Genomic DNA, 21,020 nt, shown 5'->3' on the forward strand with positions numbered 1-21,020 from the left:
TTGCCCTATCCATCACAACAGTATTTCCAAGTTCTCTGGTTGCCCCTGGAGATAAATACGTTGTCCTTGCACTCCAAAGCACTGGCAGCGGCTAATAGATGCTTCGGAAACATTCCTGGATATTAACATTCAGATTGTCTTGGTTCTAATGTGTTGAATTCCTGCAAGTATAAATAATATGACATGTCGTTATCAAAAGTAGCAGATGTTAAGCTAACGAACAGCTTTCTCTGGTTGGAACAGGGCGAAGCAGAAAGCGAGACAAATGCCAGAATACAGAAGTTTATCCTCAGGTTGAAACAGAGCTGTGCCCCTGTGAGGTGTTTACCTCCCAGCCCCATGGGAATTGGTCAGACTGCATTATTGGAGGAGGAAAATCAGAGCCACAGTCTGGAATGCGATCCCATGGAGACACCAAAGAGTGTGGAGAGGGGATTCGGCTACGCGCTATTGCCTGCTACGATAAGACTGGCAGACTCGTGGACCCATCTCACTGTAGCAGTTCAGGTAAGGAGGTAAAAATAAAACAAAATCTGACAACTCGTGTAAACAGCCCTGATGTTGTGCTCTGTGATCCACTCAGTGGTTCATTTTGGAGCCTATCACATGTGCACCTGTTTGCTGGTTGGATTTCACAAGGTTGCCATGAGTGCTGGACACAGTTCTTCTAGTATCTTATCGCTCTTATTACCAATGTCTTCTGCAGCCTGAGGGTCTGATGACATTTCTACAACTGAAATGAAATAGAAGAAGGCTAAAGTTGAGTATGGTGTCAGAATACCAGATGGGTTTTATTTATATTGAAATCCCATAAAAGTATAAACTAGATTAGAGACAGAAGCTATATTTCAATCAGCATGTTGTTTGATGATATATCCTACTTCAGCTTTTACTTGATTTTAGATTTTTATTCCTTTCCTCTAAATTTGGAGGTTCTTAAAGTTTTCAGTGTGGGAATCAGAAATTTTCTATAGACGATCATATTTTCATTATTTCATTATTTTGCATATTTCATTGCAAAAACTCTGTAAAGTCCCTGCTATGTTGCTCATGCCAAGTACACATGACTTCAGCAGTCAGTGGTCTCATCCTTGAAATTTTGAGACAATCTTCAGCTCAAAGTGGTACAGAGCATGTATTCCAATTTCACTGCTTGCTGGGGCTCTAAGCTATGCTTCTGTCTTAGTAGTGATTTAACTCTACATGTAATGTAGCAGCCTATATCAAACACATGCTTCAGAACGTGGGCAGAAACAGAGCTGAAGTAGAAACACAGCAAGCAGGAGATGTCATTCCATCAGGATATTTTCTCTCATTCTTCATAATTTGCAGTTCATCATAATCGTTACTCTAAATCGATTTACAGGCAAAAGCCATTATCCTAGGAGCAAATTCTGTACCCATGCTGCCCCCAAAACACTGATGCTGTCTGACTTCCAGCCAAAAGCCTAGGACACCACACAATGTAATATAGCGAGTTGGAAGACTTGGTGAGCTATGTAATGGGAGAAGGAGAAATGAAGTCTCAGGAGGAGATTAATAAGTACAATGGGAATCATTGATGTTCCAGAGTATACAGGAGCAGAGAAGCTGCTCTGTGGAGGGTCTTCAGGATGAGGATCAACAGCCTGAGCTGCATGTGGTAAAGGGAAAAAAAAAACCCTCACATCCTAATGAAGTGATTCAGTTCTGGAGTGAATTCCTCTCGCAGCTGTTTATAGCTGTTCCAGCTGGCTGCACGGATTCATAAAGCAGCTTTCTGTGGTTTGTGTTTCAACAATGTGCTGTTGTCCCAATTGATTATGCCTTTGTGGCCCATGAAGGAGGAATGCTATACCTTACCCCACAACGTTACCTTTCCTTCTGCAAAAAGGGAGCTGTTGAGTTTTGAAAGGTGGGTTTGCCTGTGCGGTGCCTTGCTCGTTTGCAAAGCTCGAGGCTTTTATCACTCCTAAAAAAAAAGAGGAGCTCGTCTATGCGTGGGGCTTCTCTGAATAACCTTGAAGCCTGCTTCCTGTCAGTGATATTTATGTGGTGTTTTTAGTAGTCGGGCTTCTCTTAGGGAGGTAATAGGGAGTGGTAGCTCAGGGGGATTGGTTTTCTTGTCTTCAGCTTTGTATCAGAGCAGAAATGATTGCAACACAGCCCCAGCACAGGATCCATATCAGAGTGTGGTCAGTACTGTACAGCAGAATCCTCTCATGTGCCCTTAATGTCTGCTCAGAGTGCTCTTAAGACTCGTAGGTTTGGAATTGGGAGGTAGATCAGGGGTGGGATGTTTCCACCTTCTGGGTACCCTGTAAGAGTTCCTTTAAGGGTGAATTATTTATTTCCAGCCAGACTCCTGTGTAATAATCAGGATGTATAAGCTGCTCTCCCAAACCAGAGGATCTCATTTGATGGAGGCAGTCAGGATGATCTCTCCATACTAAGAAGCAGACCAATGCCACCATGGTCTGGGAAGAAGTCCAGTGAGACTCTGAGCCTTGCAAAGCCTTTGGAACTCCTTTTGGACTTTTGGTCAGACCAAAGCAGTGGTGCATCGAAACCCTTCATGAGTTGAATCCTGTACCTGTGCAGGTGGCTGAGGCTGTCATTCCTCCTCATTGTAACCCAGTGCTGGACAGCTTCTGTTCCCTGCAAAGTGAATGGGGAAGCACTGCATCCCTCTCCAGAGCACATGGATATTTCTGTGACTGGACCAATAGTGCTCCAAAGTGGGCAGAAAGCTCCCTTGGCTCAATTTCCATCACTTGGGACCTGCCTTCCAACCAGAGCCGTCAAGTGAAGATAAGGCCAATATTTACGATCTCAAGAGCTGGGAGCTTTCAAAATGCACTTCTGAACACATTATTGAATTAGTGATAGCAACAAATCATTATCCAATTAATAATTAGCAGAATGTTATTCAACCATAATAGAGAAAAGCAAATTACAGAAGCATGCAGAATTGCTAAGCCCTGAGAAATTATTCATGACAGGTTTTTCTGAGTAGCCTAGTTTGTCTTGTTCACAATTAGTATCAGCTGACCTTCTGACATTTTCTAGGTGACTACATTTATATCTAATTAAGTCATGGCCTTATTTTCTGAGTGCTGTGATATCTAGGCATTGTTCTTGCTTTATGAGTTTTGGGGGTAAGCATGTTCCTCTTCTCTCAGGTCTTCTGACTTCTCTCTGTTTCCTTATCTTGTCCTTTTGCCAGGACAATGTGTTTCCTTTCTCTCCTTTGAATAAAAGTGAGAATTTGTAAGACTTAGTTCTTGCTGGGTTCTTTTGAAGAATTTTTATGAAATGTAGAAAGACACATGTAGGGTTACAAACTTTGTCTTGGAAGCAGATTTAAATTTGTCCCAGACTTGATAATACAATGAGTACAAAGTGTAGGAGAATAAAAGTGGTCAGTCTGTAGCTTTTCTAGACAGCAAACCTTGGGCTTTTTTCCTCTTCAGCAATGATTTTCACTTTCCCTGAATGAAACCTGGACGTTAAACTTGCCACTTCAGGAGGACTTAATTCACCTGTATCAAAGTGGATTTATCAGTTATCATGTGGGAATACAATGAGTTTGAGTCTAATGTAAAGATTAATCACTGTGCAGGGAGGTTCACAGTCTGAGGCCTTGAATTTACAGTGAGTTTTAGGGGAAATTCTGCGTTTGCAACTTGGGGGGAAAACACCAAACATACCCCCCCACCATCCCAACAGCAATCACTGCAATTAAATATTGGGTTAGCTCTTGATCGTTGGGTACAACCAATTTAAGAAATATAAACCCCAGACTTTTCTGAAACTTCTGCACCAAACTGTTTGATGTCCGGAAAACAACACACCATAGCTTTTTAAATTTATTTTTTCACATGACTGGCTTTTTTGATTGTGTACCACTTTATTTTAGTGGTGTCATTGTTTTCCTTGATGGCCCACTCAGTAAGCTCAAGAAATAACTTGCAGTTTCTAAATTGGGCTAATTCATTTCTCCTGGAGTTGGTTTGCTTTCCTTTTCCTTCCTTTAATGTAGAAATACAATTAGGAAATTATGGATAGAGGTAACTATCTCCAACTATATTACAAAAATATAATTGATAATTTGCCTCAATTAGTCTTCCCATCAGAAGACTGGATTATCTTGCTTTCAGCTTACTGCTGCTCCAGAGGGTCTCTGTTTGCTGGTTGGCATTTGGAGCATCCTCTTTGGACATGAAATTGTCCTGTTAATTGCAGCTCATCTGCGTCTTTCAATCTGTCATCTGAATTCCTTATACTATTTTTGCATTTCCTCCTCCTTTGTTTTTGGATTATTTCATGTGGCTCCTTTGCCTCTCTCTCTCTCTCTCTCTTTTTTTTTTTTTTTTTTTTTTTTTGTGCTGTGCCAATTTTTTTTTTATTTTTTTTTTAATCTTAGAGGAACATAGGGTGTCTCATCTGTTCCAAATCAAAGGCTGGAGATCTCTGTGCTGTTGCACAGAGGTTTAGCTTTTGATCTGATGCGGAATTTATGGAAAGCTGGAATTTATGAAGTGTGCTTATACTATTCAAATTCTGCTTTGCTCACAACAACAGGAGCCTGGAAGAAAGACACAACAGACAAATAGATCCTGGCTTTAAATCACGGAGCAGTTGGCTTCAACCTACAGTCACCTTAAAAAGCTTTAATTATCTCTAAGTTTTTGAAGGGCATGGCAGGGATGCTAATATACCTCGTTATTCTCAGTAGTAGAATGTCTTCTTACATGGTTTAGTTGCATCCAGACAAATCAAAGGGGGTTGTGGTTGCTGAACGGGTTCCTGGGCATTTCTGGTGATGCAGAGGTGTCACTCAGAGCCTTCCCAACAGGTCAGTTCCTGCTGCTACCAGGAATGCTGCTGTCAAGGTCGGTCTTTGAGAATGTCACTTCTACTCCCGTGAGAACCTGCAGTGGGTGGGAGTAGCAAACATTTGCACCGGGAGGAGCTAAAAGCTTTGATAATGTGAAAGCTCAGAGTTGCTGCTGCTGGAGGAATGTTCCCTGCTCCGAGGCACAGCAGGACAGCATTTGCTAGCGGTGACAGTGCGGCTTGTGTCTTGGCCAGCCGTGTCCCTGGTGCTGAGAGGTTCAGGACAGTATGCAAAGGTCATAGAGCAGGCATTTCAACTCCTGCTGCTGAAAACCAGGTAGTGTCAAGACTCGTGAAGTCTGGTTTTCTGAAAGATCAGCCCACAGCAGTGCTGTATTTCTGCTCATGGCATTCCTCCGGGGCTTGCACTCACTCACTTGGAAATCCTGGCCACCAGCTTGATGGACATGGCGTGACCTACTGGTGAGCAAATACAAGGACCCACTGCCTGACCCTCAGGCTTTTATCTTTTTGCTTATCTGAAAGCAGCCTTACCTTCAATTCTAAAGCAGTAATTCCACATTTAGCAAAATTACTTTGTTTCCAGCTGAAAGACACAGGATGCTGAAAGCATCTGAGTTAAAAGATGATGAGTTATTTTAGGAGAAAATAAGACACTTTCAGGTAGCTTTTAATCACTGGTCTTCAGTAATCTTTCTGCACAATGATATTTGTGTATCTCAAAAAAAAACACTGTGACCAGAGCTTAATAGATTAAAGAAATGTGACCCAAGTCTATACTGGGCTGATAGCACACTTATCTTTTCTACAAGGTAACAATTATGGGAAAATCAAGTTGGAAAAGCTATGTAGAATAAATGCCTATTTATTTTTGCAAGTGTATCTGTTTTGACATTTGCTGTAGTATAAATTTATTCCTATGTGGTCAGTTTTATTTTGAAGAATGAAAATGTTGCAGAAGTCCCCAATTTGGTTTTGAAGTTCTTCAGAAATAGAAGGTTTTCCAGACAGACATTTCATCTGTTTTTGAAAATAAACATTTAATTTCATTCTTAACCTAAACAAAATTGTATATTGAAGTTTCATTTTTTTTAACCACAAACCATTAATTCCAGATTTGAACCAGCTTTAGATTTAAGTGACTTCTGTGCTGCCATAGACAACATCCAACAAACATCCACACATTTTGCCTCTTTTCTGGCAACCTCAGTCTTGACCGCCTCACTTCTTTTACAAGGAAAGTTGGCAATCCTGCCTAGGCTGTCCTCTTCCAGCTCTGCACCTTAAACTTGACAGCCCTGGGATGCCTCCTCTTAAAAGTATGGCACTATCAGTTGATGGTAAGATGTAAGCTCAGTGTTCAGACTATGCTGCACCACCTCTGTTTGGCATTTGGGCCAAATGAAATACCGTCCTGCTCTTCTTTCTTTTTGGTCGTTTCTCCTGTGCCTCCCTGTGGCCTTTTTATTATAAAGAAATGACTGTATTACTTACCAGGACAAAGCCTTTCAAAGACTGCTCGAGGAAGAAGTTTCAGCTAAAAATTCACCTTGTTTTCTGTCCATCACATCCCCTGGCATAGGAATTAAGGCTGGGTTTGGATCACAGGTGTCTGAATGGCCTTGCCAGCTGCAGACAGGGCTGTCCTACTCTGCCTTTAGTCCCCACTTCAGGACTCCTTTTTTTATTTTTTTTTTTATTTTTTATTTTTTTTGCTATCTCAGAGCTAAATAGCTTCTAAATTTAGACCTGAAATCCCATCTGGGTTCTCCTCTGGACCTTTCTCCGACATTTCTACACATTTCTGGGGGTGCGAAGTGACAATCTTAATTACAGCTGTGGCTGCCGATGGAGCTGTAGGCGTAAAGCTGAGCTGTAAAGGACCTGCCCTCTATTTCTTGTCTGTATACAAGACTTTTACTTATTGCTCTTATAGCAGTGCTCACAGAACAGTGCTTTTCCCCTATCTCTTCCTTTCCTTTTCTACCCACATCTACTAGGAAGAAAACTTGGCCACAGCTCTTACTTTCTGGATGTTAAAGAACTATCAAAAGAAATTGGATCAGAAAACAACTGTTTAGACATTGCTGTTCTTTATGGTTTTTGTTTTTGGCAACAGAATCAAAGGTAAAAAGCCATCAAAAAAACATTATTTCTGAATGGGGCAAGCTGTCTATCAAAGAAGTTTATTTAAAGCAAGACTTCCCCCGAGGCACTAATACATAGCAATGCACATTATTCCAGATCTGTATCTTCTTACAGAAAGCGAGCATGTGTCTTATGAGAAAATATTTAGAGGATTAGGTATTTGAGCACCATCCTCTGTAGGTGCTGCATTTACTCATAGCGATGTGCTATTCTTTTTTCCCCATCTTTCTTTTATGCTTTTTGCTGCATTCCATAAAATGACCCTTTTGAAGAGGTGGCACTACCAGCCCATGAGAAGAAATGATTTTTTACGAACTTCAGAACTGGCTTTCTGCCTTGGAATATTACTTTTTTTTTTTTTTTTTTTTTTCAGAAGCCATTCCAATAGCTGCCATCTGGGATAGTAGCGTTCCCTGTAAGGTGAATCAGGCTGCAGGCTTTCAGAGGATGAGCTGCCCATGTGCTGGGGCTTCCTACCTGATAGGTTCAGATGCAAACCCCCCAGGGGTACAGGCACGCACACAAGCACTTACTGCAGAGCAGCTGATGCACCGCGAGCCTTTGCTTGCTGAACCACCTTTGCCCACCCTTGCTCATGGCCGTGCCTTTTGTTTCTATTATTAAGTTCAGTCAGTTTTTCTATTGTTGACAGGTTGATTAAAACTCTTCCATGGGAGTTGAGAACGTTTTTGGTGTAGAAATAGTAACTCGGTGTGGAAGTAGTCTATCAGAGGCTCGGGACAGTTTTGATAGCAAGGTAATGCACTGGGCAATCTACTGCTGACTTGTGTAGTAGGCTACAGTAAAGGTATCTTTTTGAAATGTGGCTGGTCTCTTCATCCTTAACAATGCATTTATCACAAATATGGCCTGTTACGAAGCAAGGCTCTAATAAAATGTTATCATACAAAGATAGGCTCAGAATTAACATTTTTCTCCCCCTATGTATTGTTCCATTTAGTACGTTATTCTGGAAGTATGAAGAAATACTCTTTTCACCGAAGGCGTTTCATGAATGGAGTACTCTAATGTGAAAACCTCTACTTTTCCTGCTCATAGAGAGCTTCGTGATCCCTCTGAGAGATGTGTAACTGAACTGAGAAGTGACATATATTCATGCAGTTCACAGGATTCCTCTTGTGTCTTACAAGGCTTTTTATTTTTCAATGTTTTTTGTTTTTTTTTAAGCTGGTTGCTTTTTATATAGCTCCAATGAGTAAGTCTGTAAGGCAAATAAATGGATGACAAGTCATTTGTAAATGGGAAGTCACAGTTTCGTATCTTTACCACTGGTAGGGAGCCCTGTGCAACCTGCATATAGTAGGCATCGTAGTTGTTTCCAGTGAGTGTTTACAGGTTTCACGTTTGACATATTCTGGGGATTTTCAGAGATAAATTCATGTTTTTCTGCTTGTGTGGAGCAGGAGTCCTCCAAAGATAAGAACACCACTTATTGCACATAGGCAAGTGTCTAAATAAGATGAGCAGATTGTCAGGGCAGCAGTGAGTTTGCTGGGGCACAGCATACAACAATCAGATTAGCATGGAAGGGGGAGATGGGCAAGTAGTGGGTATCTTTAAAGGTGCATGACGTAGTCTGCTTGATCAGAGGTTGGGAGACACTTAGAAACATAACAACGTCTGAGTTTAGAAGCTTTGAAGAAGTGAGCCTTAATTAAAAAATATAGATAAAATTAAACTTACACCCAATCTGCTCTAAGGATTATTGTAATGATATTGATGAGTATCTGAGCAGTTATCTTTCCTTAGCCTATGGCTGGGTGTGAGTTACACTTTGAAATCTCTCTGTTCTCCAACGTTTGTAAGTGAGGATGGTGTAAATTAAATAACTATGAGCTTGGTTTACAAAGCTTCTGGTATCCCTCACTACAGACATATTCCCTCTGGAAAATCTCAGAACTCATTTGTATTTAGTAAACCAGGGGAGTGACCATTAAAAACTGTAGTATTTAACAAGACTACATTGCTCTCTGCTTCTGTCTGAATGTATTGGCCAGGAAATGCTCCAGCAGGGGAGATTGAAGTGCACAACCAGAGTGCTCAAAGTCACGCTGCAAAATTGAAACAAAAATCTATGAGGAATTCAGCACATCAATACTCTGTGCAGGGGCCTGCTTATGTCACGAAAATGTCCTATTTCCATCTCAAGGTTTTCCATCATCTGAATGAGTTGTGCTGCTCTCCCCATGCCTGTGCTTAAGCTGTGAAAAACCAGGAGGACTGTTCCTGTTCTTAACACCCTGTTTCTATCAGATACATACATATATATTTAGTACATCTTTATTTAAGGTAGGATGTCTTTGTGTCCCTGCCTCGTTATGGAGGTGGATTGAAACTTCTTATTGGAGCAAGCAGGACATCATGACAGAATAGCCTCAGTCAGGAGAGCCCGGGGCTGGACCCTGCAGCAGCTATCTGCCATTCAGGGCAGTGCTCACAGGTTTTCCTGACGTGCATAATGGTTAGTGGCATCTTCAGGACGGTGCAAGTATAATTAAAGCATGTCGTTAGGTTTCTCATTTAGCATCAATGAGACAAGAAGGAATTGAGGCAGTGTATTGATTTAGATGTATTGATTTGGGAGGTCACTGTGTCACTTGCCTCCCGCGATGGCAGGGAGGGAGGCTGCAGAGGTCAGCGAGGGCTCCGGAGCTTCTCAGTGCCTTCCCAGGGGCTGGGTGACCTGTTCTTGAGCAGAGGCTCTTACACTTGTTAATACTTCCCAAGTTTGTAAATTAAAGTACAAGGAATGTACGTTTAAAAAAAAAAAAAAAAAAAAAAGGAGAAGAAAAAGAAAAAAAGTTATCTTTTGCTCATGTTGTCATGAACCTTCTTGATAATATTTATTGCAAATTTATCTAATTGCTTTGTGCTCCCTTCTGCAGAGTCATCTGGTCGTTTTATGCTGTCTGAAATAATCACAGTGTTTTAGTGCACAACGCTTGCTAATTATCAGGGTACAAAGAAATGCATCAGCATTTCCTATTCTGTAAAATGGAAACAGAGTTGTTCTGCAAACTAAGTTGTCTAAATGAGGCTTGCCTGTGTCTTGGGGTCATAATTTGGCAGCCGAAATTCAGTGGCATATTGTGTTGACAATGCTTGACGTCGTATGTTTAGGAACTGGCAGAAAGATGCTCTCCGTGGAGGGCCCCGAACTCCAAAGCTGAGTTTCTCGGTGTGCTCCAGCAGAGCCTGAAGCCACTGACCTTCCGGCCCTGTGTGATTTACAGAGGGGGCAGATAGTTTCGGTGCCATTTGGTGACAGCTTTCTCCCAGAGCTGGACCCTTGTCTCTTGAAGACACTTCCCACACGGTCCAAATAGCCCAAGTCTGTATTGATCTTCAGGGCACTCTGCAAAGAACATCTGTTTTTGCAGCTCCTGCGGAACTGGGCCTTTGAGAGAAGTCGGATGTACGAGAAAGTGAGGAATTTGACGTTCTGTGGACAATTTAATTTTGTCTTCATGATGTATTGCAGATGTGTGTACAGCCTTCAAAGACAGCCTTGTTTCATTATCTACATCTCATAATAATAATAATAAAAAGTAAACGTTATCTCGGGTTTGTTTTACCATATCTGCTTTTATTATGAATTGAGTTGCCTGTAAGAACATGTACGCTAAATAATTCTTAATAAAGTACAGTGGGATGAATTTCTTTCCTAATGTACAGAGGATGAATACACTGACAAAGGGGAAAAAAAAAAAAAAAAAAAGCTATTCTGTTTTGTTTGGAGAAAGCAGATAGATGATTTTCCCAGTTGCAGAGTGATGATCAAAGCATATAGGAAAACACAGCTGAGCTCCCAGCCTAAGCGCCATTGATCCTGGTGCATGAGTTTTTATTTGAGTAAAGACTTTCCTAAGACATCGGGGCTCCCAAGCAGCCGGCCCACCCCTTCACCGCAGGGGAGCTGCTGCAGGAGGAGCAGGGATCATTTCCAGGACTCCTTTTGTGATCTGGAGCCCAGACAGATTTGTGCAGTGAATTTCTGCCCGTCTGTGTCGGAAGTTCCCCGCGAGATGAATTACACTGTGAGGTCCTGTTTATTTGCACTCAGAAGGCAGCAGACGAGTCTCTTCTCCGGAAGAGTTCTTGGTTTGGTTTGCAATATGCTGTGAGGAATGTGCTAATTAATGGAAGTTTCCTTATTTTGTTAACAGATTAAATATAGCAACTAACACAGCTTGTATTTAAGTCAGGACAAGGTGTAAGCTTGCAAATTTTTTAAGAAAATGCAAAATCAAAGTAAATTAGGAATCATAATGCAAAGTCAGCATCAACCCGACTGCCTTGTCAGGATTTATAGAGGCTGTGAAATTGAACAATAAAACCAACCTTTGGATGAATTTCAATAACAATAACGATGAATTAAACTTAACAGCATTCTTTACAGTTCCTCTCTGGTCTATTTAGAATCTATAATCAGTCTCCTACAAGATAACAAGAGCATGTGCCTTTTTGTTGGGAAGAGCCAGTGGGAATAAATATGCTAAGGTGGTCCATTATTCAAGCTTTGTAAAATATTTGATGCAGAAGTTATTTCTGCTGTTTTTTCATTGTATGTTTAATGAATGAATTCATTAGATTATCTCTTAAATTTCCCAGCTAGCAAACTAATAATGCATAAAATCTCTCAAATCCTCACATATTAGAAAAAAAAAAAAAAAGATTAAACATTTATTCTGGCAATATTACATCTTTTTCAGATGCAACTGAAGTTGTTAGAAACTTTAAGAATCCCAGATTTATTCTGCTTAGTTTCCTTCAGTTAATAACGTTTGCCCTTGGAGCAAGGTTTAAATGTTTGGACCAGTTGCTCCTCTTGCGGCTCGTGAACCACAGGCTGCCCTAGCTGGGGCACGGTCGTGGTGCCGTGGTCAGCTGGCAGATCCCATCTCAGCTGCTCGATGCAGAGTTTTAACCCGAATTAAAACACCATCTTGCTTTGTGTTTGATCCCGAAGCTTTAGCAGAGCAGAATCTGGCCTGCCAAGTGCCATGGTCCACCAGGTCTCGCTAATGAAGTCCCTAGCTATTAGACTTTCAGCTCTGTGTGGATTTACTGGTCTTATTCTACATATTTCACAGCCGGTTACCAAATAGCAAAATGATTCTTTTTTTTTTTTTTTTTTTTCCCCTCTACCTTTGGTCTGTGTAATTAGAAACATTCCTCCTGTGTCACTGTCCACTTTGCTTCTCTCATGCTTGTAGAAGGATGATCTCTTTTATCCTAGAGACTCCAAGGGAAATTACTTGTGTTATTACTAGCGGCAGTAGCGGTGATGCAGAATTGTCCCTCTCTTAGTAATGACCTTGAATTTTATGAAGCACCTCAAGGTTTACTAACAAGGGTAGAACTGCTAGAAGTTTGTTAATTGAAATGATGAAATATGCTAGAGAGGATACAAATGAGTTTAAAGCCAATTCAATTAGAAGTGCATCTGTTTCCAAAGCTGCCGGAGGAATGTTGTTTATTTTCCAATCACTTTTAAGTCTGCCTCTTGGAATCCTTTTGGCACTTTTGTTTAACGCTGCACACAGACCTTATACCCTCAGCAAATTTATCATTTGGAAGTGCAACAATCAAGTGGATGTCAGCGTCTCACATTAGCCTGTAAACCTCCTAATTGCCTACTTCTCCCACCACAATCCGGTTGTGAGTGCGGAGGGGGACACAGATGGATGCTGCAGACCCTTACTGGCTGTGCCTGGTGTGACGTGTGTTGTTCGGGTAGGTTTGGGTAGATGGGAACGACATTGTGCTACTGCACAAATCCATCCCCCTGCACTGCTGACATCCCACAGACCATCATTCAGCCACCTCCTCGGCTCTTTTGGGTTGCACAGCAAAAATGAGACAAGAACAGTTTCTACACCATGCATTCGAGCCTGCACTTCCAACACCTACCAAACCGTCATCATTGCTTTATTCATCTGCCTTGTCCTGCTTCATTGCTTTTGGGTTGCAGAGAAAAAAATGAGACAAGAATAATAGTTGTTACATCTTGTGCCTCCCCGGTACATCCTGTGTATTCTGCGGGTACTTTGTTTATTATGGACACTTTAGGGAAGAAACTCCATTTGTGGCTTGTAGAGCAACAAGCACATTCTTCTTAATGAATAAATAATAATAAAATGAGCTTGGCAGCCTAGGTAAATGCATTTGGTCGTCCTATTATCTTGGCAATGTATCAATACTAAAACAATAGCACTTAAACATTAAAAAAAAAAAAAAATCTTATTTGATCAACCAGTTCATTTTTTCCTGTCAATTCAGGACTATTCCCAGCAGCATGTTTCGAAGTGCCTACTTACAATTTCCCATGCATTGGAGTTTCTGTCACTACCTCCTGCGACACCTGTGCTCAAGCTCTCGAGCTCAGTGACATGCAGGAGCATGATTCAGACAGTGCAAAGGCTCTCATATGTAGTTTCTAAATTAAATGAGCTTTAATGTAATGGTATTTGAGCTTTTGAGGAATAAATAAAGTGGAAGCAAGCTTCAAAAGAAGAGAGAACGTGGAAAACAGGCTGGGCAGGGTTTGCGAGTGCCTATATCTTTTTCCATAGGTCTTGGAAACTCAAGAAATCTTTCATCTTGGGTTCTACAGATGAGAGAAAAATGGGGAATGCAATGGATGAGTGAGGTGCTTAAAGATGACTGACAAAACCATATGAGTAAGCTCAACCATGAGTTAATCTCCCCAGGCTGAGTGACAGTGACTCAGAAATATATGCATGCTCTTTCCTTTATTCATGTTCTGTTACAGTCAAAATATTTCTCTGGTTTTGGTCTGTAACTGTGTTTTACTGTCACTTCTACCGTTAATAGCCTGAATGTAGAATTTGTTATTAGTAGCTGGTTTTAATAATATATATATATATATATTATTTTTTTTTCTCTCTTGTGTTATGCAGAACCCCAGTGCAAAAAGTGCAAATCTAGGTTTACCGTATGTATCCAAACTCAACTGTTTTCAGCCCCTTGACATTGGCAAGCCATTGCTGGGTTCCTACAGAGATACAAAGTAATGAAAGGGTTGGAGATGAGCTGAGTGCAACATTATTTAGTAGTTTCTTGTAAAAAGATATCTGTAAAGACATTGCATATCTGAGCAGAGAAGATTCATCACAGAAAGATTTTTGCAGGAATTTATTTTATTGAATGAAATCTTTGATCATGGGAATCTCAGCAGTGGATTGACCTCAAGCGGTTAATAGAAGATATAATGATGGCTTGTGAGAAGAGCTTAAAAGAAGGTTATATTCCCATTTTGATTCTTTACCACTGTCGAATATGGAAATTTTGTTTCTTTTGGGCAGTAAGGTAATGTAATGCTCTATTAGCTGGATATTATTTATTTATACTTAATATAATTTATAAATATGGGTGAGGAAACTCAAAAAGGAATAAGCTGGCCTCTTAGCACCAGGAAGTCTTTAGAAATCCTGTGGTTTGAGGGATCCCCACAGTACTTTGCTGCAATGAAGTAGAAAAGATTTCTTTAGTTTTGTTTATTATACTTTTCCTTTCTCTTTCTTACTTTTCTGTTTTTTATTATATTTCTTTTATTACAGAGGTAGATCTTGAACTGCCAAAAGGCTTAGCCCATTTTGCCTTCACTGATAAGTTGATAACCCCTCTGTCTAATCCTCCTTTAAAACAAGGTACTTTCTTTGTTTCTGTTGAGAGTTAATTACCTAGGCTGTCACACAGCCCAAGGAAAAATGATATTTCATACAGTGGTGGAAGAGAACTCTTTAGAGTACTGCCTAAGAAATGCCTCTCATAAATCTATTATGAGAAAATTTCTTTTACTTATCATAACGTCTTATGAACTGCTCTGAGTGGCAACCTAAGCGGGTGGAATAGAATGTTGGTGGGAAATTGGGGAGTTTCATTTTGGGAAAAAAAGGGAGTGTATTTTGGAAATATTTGTATATGTGCGTGCGTGGGTATAATGTCATCTCAATGAGAATACAAAACATGCAGAGTTGAGTTATCTCAGATATGTGATCACCACTGTAATGGGTTTGGTAGGAAATAATTAAGATGCCTAATGCCAGTGGCTTTGAAGCCACAAATGAAAAGGCAACGCAACTCACAGAGATAAGAGGTAGCAAAGTGAAGCAGAGCACACTGTACAGGGACAGCTGTGCAGCTTTAGGAAAGAGCTCCAGCAGGAACTGCTGTGCAGAAACGATCGCAGCTGTCAGACTAACAGGGTGGCTGTGCAAAGGAAGAGGGAACAGAGTACCAGCACGAAGCAAAAGAAAGAAGAAATAGAGCATCGTTGGACTGAAGGAGGGAACTACTGTTGTTTCTTTTTTTTTTTTTTTAAGGCAGTGTTTGCAAAAACAATGTCAGTATTTCTTGTACTCCTGGGAGGGGGATTTTTTCTGGATGGGAGATGTCTAAATAAGTCTGAAAGCTTTCTTGATAATGAAGACCAGGAGGGAGGCAGCATGCTGCTGCTGCAGATTGATGCTCTGGATGTAACACGGTCCTGGTTTAAAGTCAGCAGCAGGTTTGGACATGGCAGAGCCGGTAAATCCAGCTGCCAGGCAAGACTAATCTCCCTGCCTTGACTTCAGTGTTTCCTGGGTGGTCAGGGCTCTTGTCCAGACGTTGTGGAGGGAAGCTGCTTCTACTTTTTTTTATTTCTTGTGTATATTTCTGTTTCCCCCTGCTGTTGTGACTGTCATCTTGATAGAGAGGGGAGAAATCCTTCTTAAAAGTGTAGTTAAATCAGTTAATTTGGTATTCTGCAGGTAAGGAATACATAGGGAGTTAGTGGGCTGAAAACCAAACAAAAAGAAAGGACATAAAAATGAGAAATGTCAGAAATACAGTATGGATGAAATTCTGTTATTTCCATGACCATAATTACTAGAGCTGTCAGAGGGACTAAGCCTTCTGTAATAAGGGCTGATCTTAGCAGCCACTGACTTTCATGGTTGAACATGAAATCTCTTTTTTGTTTAAATCAAAATAGTATGTACAGACATGACAACCAGATAATAGAAACTGGAGGAGAATGAATGCAGCGTGGTGAGCAGGGATGCTCAGGAGCTCCTAAACCAGCTGTGGGGCTGTGTCTGTGTGGAGGAGACCTGGTTTTGTCCTAACAAACCCTACAGGGTTTTAGTGCAGTAAGGTATTTGGTATTCTGACTTTAAGTGATCCTGGGAGCACTTTTATGTCAAATCAGGTGAAGGTGAAAGCAAAGTTTTCATATGCCGCTTATGAAATGCAGAATAGTCAAAATGGTTGCAAAGATATATGAAGAGAATTACCAGAAAAAATAGGGAGGTGTGTTTCCTCCCTTCTCCCAAGAACAAATCCCAGATGGATGCAGCAGGCAGGCTACAGACACGTACCTTGCGCATCTTGGTGAAGCTGCCAGGAGCACAGCCCTGGTGAGTCCACCGGCTGTGGGATGTCTGCTGGGAAGATGTCTGCTCTGACTCCCTGCCCAGGGTGACCATATAGGCAGACAAAATAACACGGTAGGATCACAAAATCAGGCAGTACACTTAGTTCTCCAGAATATATTATGGCCAGATTCTCATAGGAAGGATAATTACCACCTGTTGTCCATTGCCCACTTCACAACAGATACTTTTTGCCAATGTACATCCTTCATATCAATCAGTTTTATTGTGGTCATCCAAATTAATAATAATTGGACTAAACGAAGAAATTAGTTTTAGTCACTGCTGTTTGTTACAAATAAAACCATTATCTTGCATTGGGAAAGCGTTGACAGTCTGCCAAATTTCTTCTCTTTAAGAAGGTCTCATGTTGGGTTGATTACACAGACTTCAGAGACATTATATCATCAGAGTTCACGAGCTGTGGTGATTAAAACCTCTCTCTTAATTTTTTGGTTTAGGTTACATTGAAGAATCTTGCACGGTTCCTTGTCCATTTGATTGCAAATTAAGTGATTGGTCCACCTGGACCCCTTGCAGCTCTTCCTGTGGAACAGGTGTGAAAGTCCGATCCAAATGGCTTAAGGAGAAGCCCTACAATGGAGGTCGCCCCTGCCCCAAACTGGATCTCAAGAATCAGGTGAGTGGCGTTAAATAGCCAACAGAAATCTCTGTTGAGAATGTGCTTACTGTAGTTTTAACTAAGATTGTAAAGTACTGAGCTGGTGAAGAAATTACAAACAGGAGTTATCTTGGGGACCCTTCTTTGTTTTGGGTTTTGTAGATACTCCTAGAACTTCTTGAGGACAGCAGAATTTGACATGAAACACCTCATTTCTTATATAAAGACAGTTTTTATCTACTATAGCACAGGAAGCCCTGGACAAATAATCCCACCTGGGTAGTGTATAAACATCAGAGAACTGAGATGTCACAGACATTTAAAAAATCTTTAATTCTTTCTGAGACTATGGTAGCTGCAGAAACATTTGTTAAGTATATATTACTATTTTTGGCAACATTTCCCTTAGACACAGCACAAGTTTCCTTCAACATTAACCTCTGTATATTCAATATCGAAGTGTCCCATTAGAGGAAAATAATCTCTAAACTGCTGCTCTTAAAAAAAATCAACATCTATTTAAATGACATTTAATACTGTATGCATTTCTACAAAACTAATAGAGATTTCTTACACATACTGATTAATTCTTAATGCTAATTAACACTGATGAAGTACTATTAGTTTGGCCCGCTCTTTCAAATTCAACTATGAAAATTAATTAATAGGACAGAAACTGTCATGCTGAAGGGACTTGATGTATATTATGAATATGTGAGTGTGTATATATATAATATGTTGTACAATTTGTGTAGTAGGCCATTAACAGTCTTCCTACAAAGATGTATTTGTATAGTGGCTCACAGGTGCTAGAGCTGCTGGATCCTGTTTACTGTGCAATCGCTGCAGCAGCAGTCGTGTCCCGGGAGGCAGCACCACTTCTACCACCTGATTCTCAACTTGCTTAATTTTCCTCACAGTTTATTATTTTTCTTGTGAGAAGCTAGTTAAATACTTTTTTTTTTTCTTATTACTGTTTGAAATTCATAGGCAGTAGACTAACAGAAGAAGCAAGGACTAAGAAAATATAAAACTGCAATAAAGTGTATGTTGTCCATACCTCAGTGCTTTCCTTAATAGATCAGAGAGATCGCCAGAGAAGCAGAATGAAATCCCACAGTAAGTTGTTAGGTAACAATAAGCTCCTTTGTAATGAAAAGATACCGGGATTGTTACCCACAGACACAGCAGACTACTTCTATTAAAAGGAAACATTGCTATAAAGTGTTGTCTATTCCCACACACATTAGATTTGCTAATTCCAATACCCTTTTGGAAGATACTGGAGGAAAGAAATTGTTTAAACTTGGAAATTGTGTCTCTGTAAGCTTTATCGGCGTTATGGCTGGTATTAATATAAATGTGGCTGGTGCTTTTTGCTCCTTTACCAGGAACACACGGCTTGATCTATAAGTATGTCTATATATTTATGCACGCATGTGTGTGTGTTTGTATTTTTTGGCTCCTCATATACTTCTTAATCCTTTGTGCAGTTAGGAACGAGTCTTGCTCTGCACCCACTGGACTTTGACTTCCAGCACTGATTTAGAAATGCTGAAATCCTTAGGTACATTGCAGCACGGAAAAGTTGTCTGTTCAGATGGCGAACCGGGTTAGCTGATTGCACTGATGTTTAACAAAGCTGGACACATATTTTTAATCCAGGGCAAGGCAGTGTCTTCTTTTTCCTCCGGGGTGGGCAGTGTTTAAGTCCTAGAGCAAAACTCTCCATAATTCTGTATATACTAATTTGTGAGTTCCTAAGTATTTTTACATAATCCCATAGTCTGGGTTAAATATCTGAAATACAATACTTGCTTTTCTGTGGTATGAGGCATGAGAAAGCTAAGTCACCTTGGTGCATGATTTTCTTTATCTTTTGCTGGTGACAATGCTATATTGTGTTTTATGCTTTGATAAAGACTTTAGACAACTTAAAATCAAGACTAAACCTCCTCTAGGTGCCAGTAGATTTCTTTTATTATTTCCTCCAGTATTTGAGTTATTGTTTTAAAATTATTGTTTCTGAGCTTGAATCTTGTTATTGCTTAATCAATTACTTTGGAGAACCCTCCATTTTCCATTATCTTATAACTAACACCCTTGGTCAGTGTGTGTCTTTTTCTCATTAAACCAAATAATTTTTTAACTCTCTTCTTTTGAAAGGTGTTTTCTAGGCTTCTTGTCAAACCCTTTTAAGTCCATTTTTTTTTCCCAATGCCTTTCAGAAAATTGACATGAATTTAAGTACAGAGAGCGTAACTTGAAACAGTATTCCAGCAGTTCTCTCTTACAATTTCCCACCATTTCCAGATCCCTGCCAATACAGATACAATACAGCAAGGCTACTGCTTTAGAGAGAAGAGCAATTTGTATGATCAAAACAATTTATTGATTAATATAACAATTATTGATTCAGAAAAACCTTTTTACAGCACACTGTCCTCCTAGAAGCAGTTCAGTCATGGCAGTGCAGTTCGCTTTTGTATTTAGAACAGAACTTTTTAGCACAAATTTAATTTTATACTGAGATAATGAGACATCCTGTTCCTGCATTATATTCCATGGGGTTTACGCTCCTAATTCCGTGGAGTTTTTTGGCTCTTCTGGCAGGAAATTCAGCTGGTGCTAACAACATGCCATTGAAGCCCTGGGTGCCTGCCTGGAGCCAGACACTGGAGCTGTTCCTGCAATCCCTGTGCAAAATGGGGTGGGGGAGCTGCCTAGGATCTGAGGGCTGCACCCCTGGCTGGAGGTGCCTCTCCCTGATAACAAGAGGATCTTGAAACCACTCTTTCAGCTGTCTTAAGCCCATTCTGCCTGTAGACCTTCTCATTCTATACAGTTTCTCTGGTGCGGTAGATGTGAGAAGTAAACTCTGAGCTATCACGGTCACTTTAGCTTTCAGCTTGTTCTGTATTATTATCCCATGAAATTAGATAGTGAATTACAATATTTGGGGGAAAAGATGACAGTATTCTAATGCAAATCCATGTGATATGTTGAATTACTTTTGTCTTGTACCTCTAAGTGTTTGAAAATTGTTTAAGAGTTAGTTAACTGTATTTTGTTAAATCTTTTAAAGAAAATGGGCATTGCATGTAGAAGTTGTTGAGCTCTTATCTAAGGCTATGATTGCTTCTGAACAGCCGATTGGATTATAGGGTCAGCTGGCAGATGTTCTTGGCTGTGCATTGCATGTTAAAAGAGTTGTAGCGTTTACATTTTTCTATTTCTGCTGTTATTTGAATGCACTTACACAGCATGCAGTTGCTAAGCTATTTAATATGTAGTTCTACATGACTAAAGGTTAAATATGAGTTATGGGGAGTTTATTGCTTGAATATTCTTTTATAGGTTTTTAGGATTACTACAAGAAAATGCATTTTCTTTTAAAGACTCACGAATTCCAAGGATTATCTTTCTATTGATTGCTCTAATATATATTCTTGTCAAGATTTTCCCTCCTTTTCCTTCCTCCCCTTCTTGCTCTTACCTGCTCCTGCTAAAGGACAAATATCATAGCAAATGGTTTATTGCTTTTGTATATATTGTATGTATTTAAGCAAACATTTTTAAAGGATTAAGGGCCTTTGTTAAGGCAGGCATAGCAGGAAACGTATTCAAAATTTAAGCTTACTGCTTTATTTAAAATTGAGATTTTTTTTGTTCTTGATGAAATTTTCCAGTTTTCACTCTAGAATATGAGAAATACAGACAGCTGCACATTACAAATGAAAGTACTTTTCCTGAAATTGAATGCACAAGTTTAATAAAGAAAAGGAGGACAGTGGTATCTTTATAGCTCAGACCTCTCAAAAACAAGTGTGAGATGTATGATTTTCTGGTAAACTTTTCATAGAAAATTACTGGTTTAGTTCAACTCACACTTCCAAGGGAAAAGGATTTTTTTTTGTTTTTTGATTAGCAAAAATGTGTCAAATTTTAAA

At 40.0% G+C, this 21,020-nt stretch overlaps 1 protein-coding gene across 8 annotated transcripts in view; it reads left to right on the top strand.

The window, feature by feature from the left end:
- The window catches only part of THSD7B (thrombospondin type 1 domain containing 7B), a 395,835-nt gene that overhangs the window by 301,401 nt on the left and 73,414 nt on the right, over window positions 1-21,020 (top strand). For all 8 annotated transcript variants that reach the window (XM_072040738.1, XM_072040735.1, XM_072040736.1 and 5 more), the window contains exons 15-16: window positions 244-507; window positions 16,910-17,088. In XM_072040738.1, coding sequence (XP_071896839.1) covers window positions 244-507; window positions 16,910-17,088 — 443 coding nt within the window. The remainder of the gene's footprint in view (window positions 1-243; window positions 508-16,909; window positions 17,089-21,020) is intronic.

Source organism: Anas platyrhynchos, chromosome 7 (assembly GCF_047663525.1).
Source record: "Anas platyrhynchos isolate ZD024472 breed Pekin duck chromosome 7, IASCAAS_PekinDuck_T2T, whole genome shotgun sequence".
Taxonomy (NCBI): domain Eukaryota; kingdom Metazoa; phylum Chordata; class Aves; order Anseriformes; family Anatidae; genus Anas; species Anas platyrhynchos.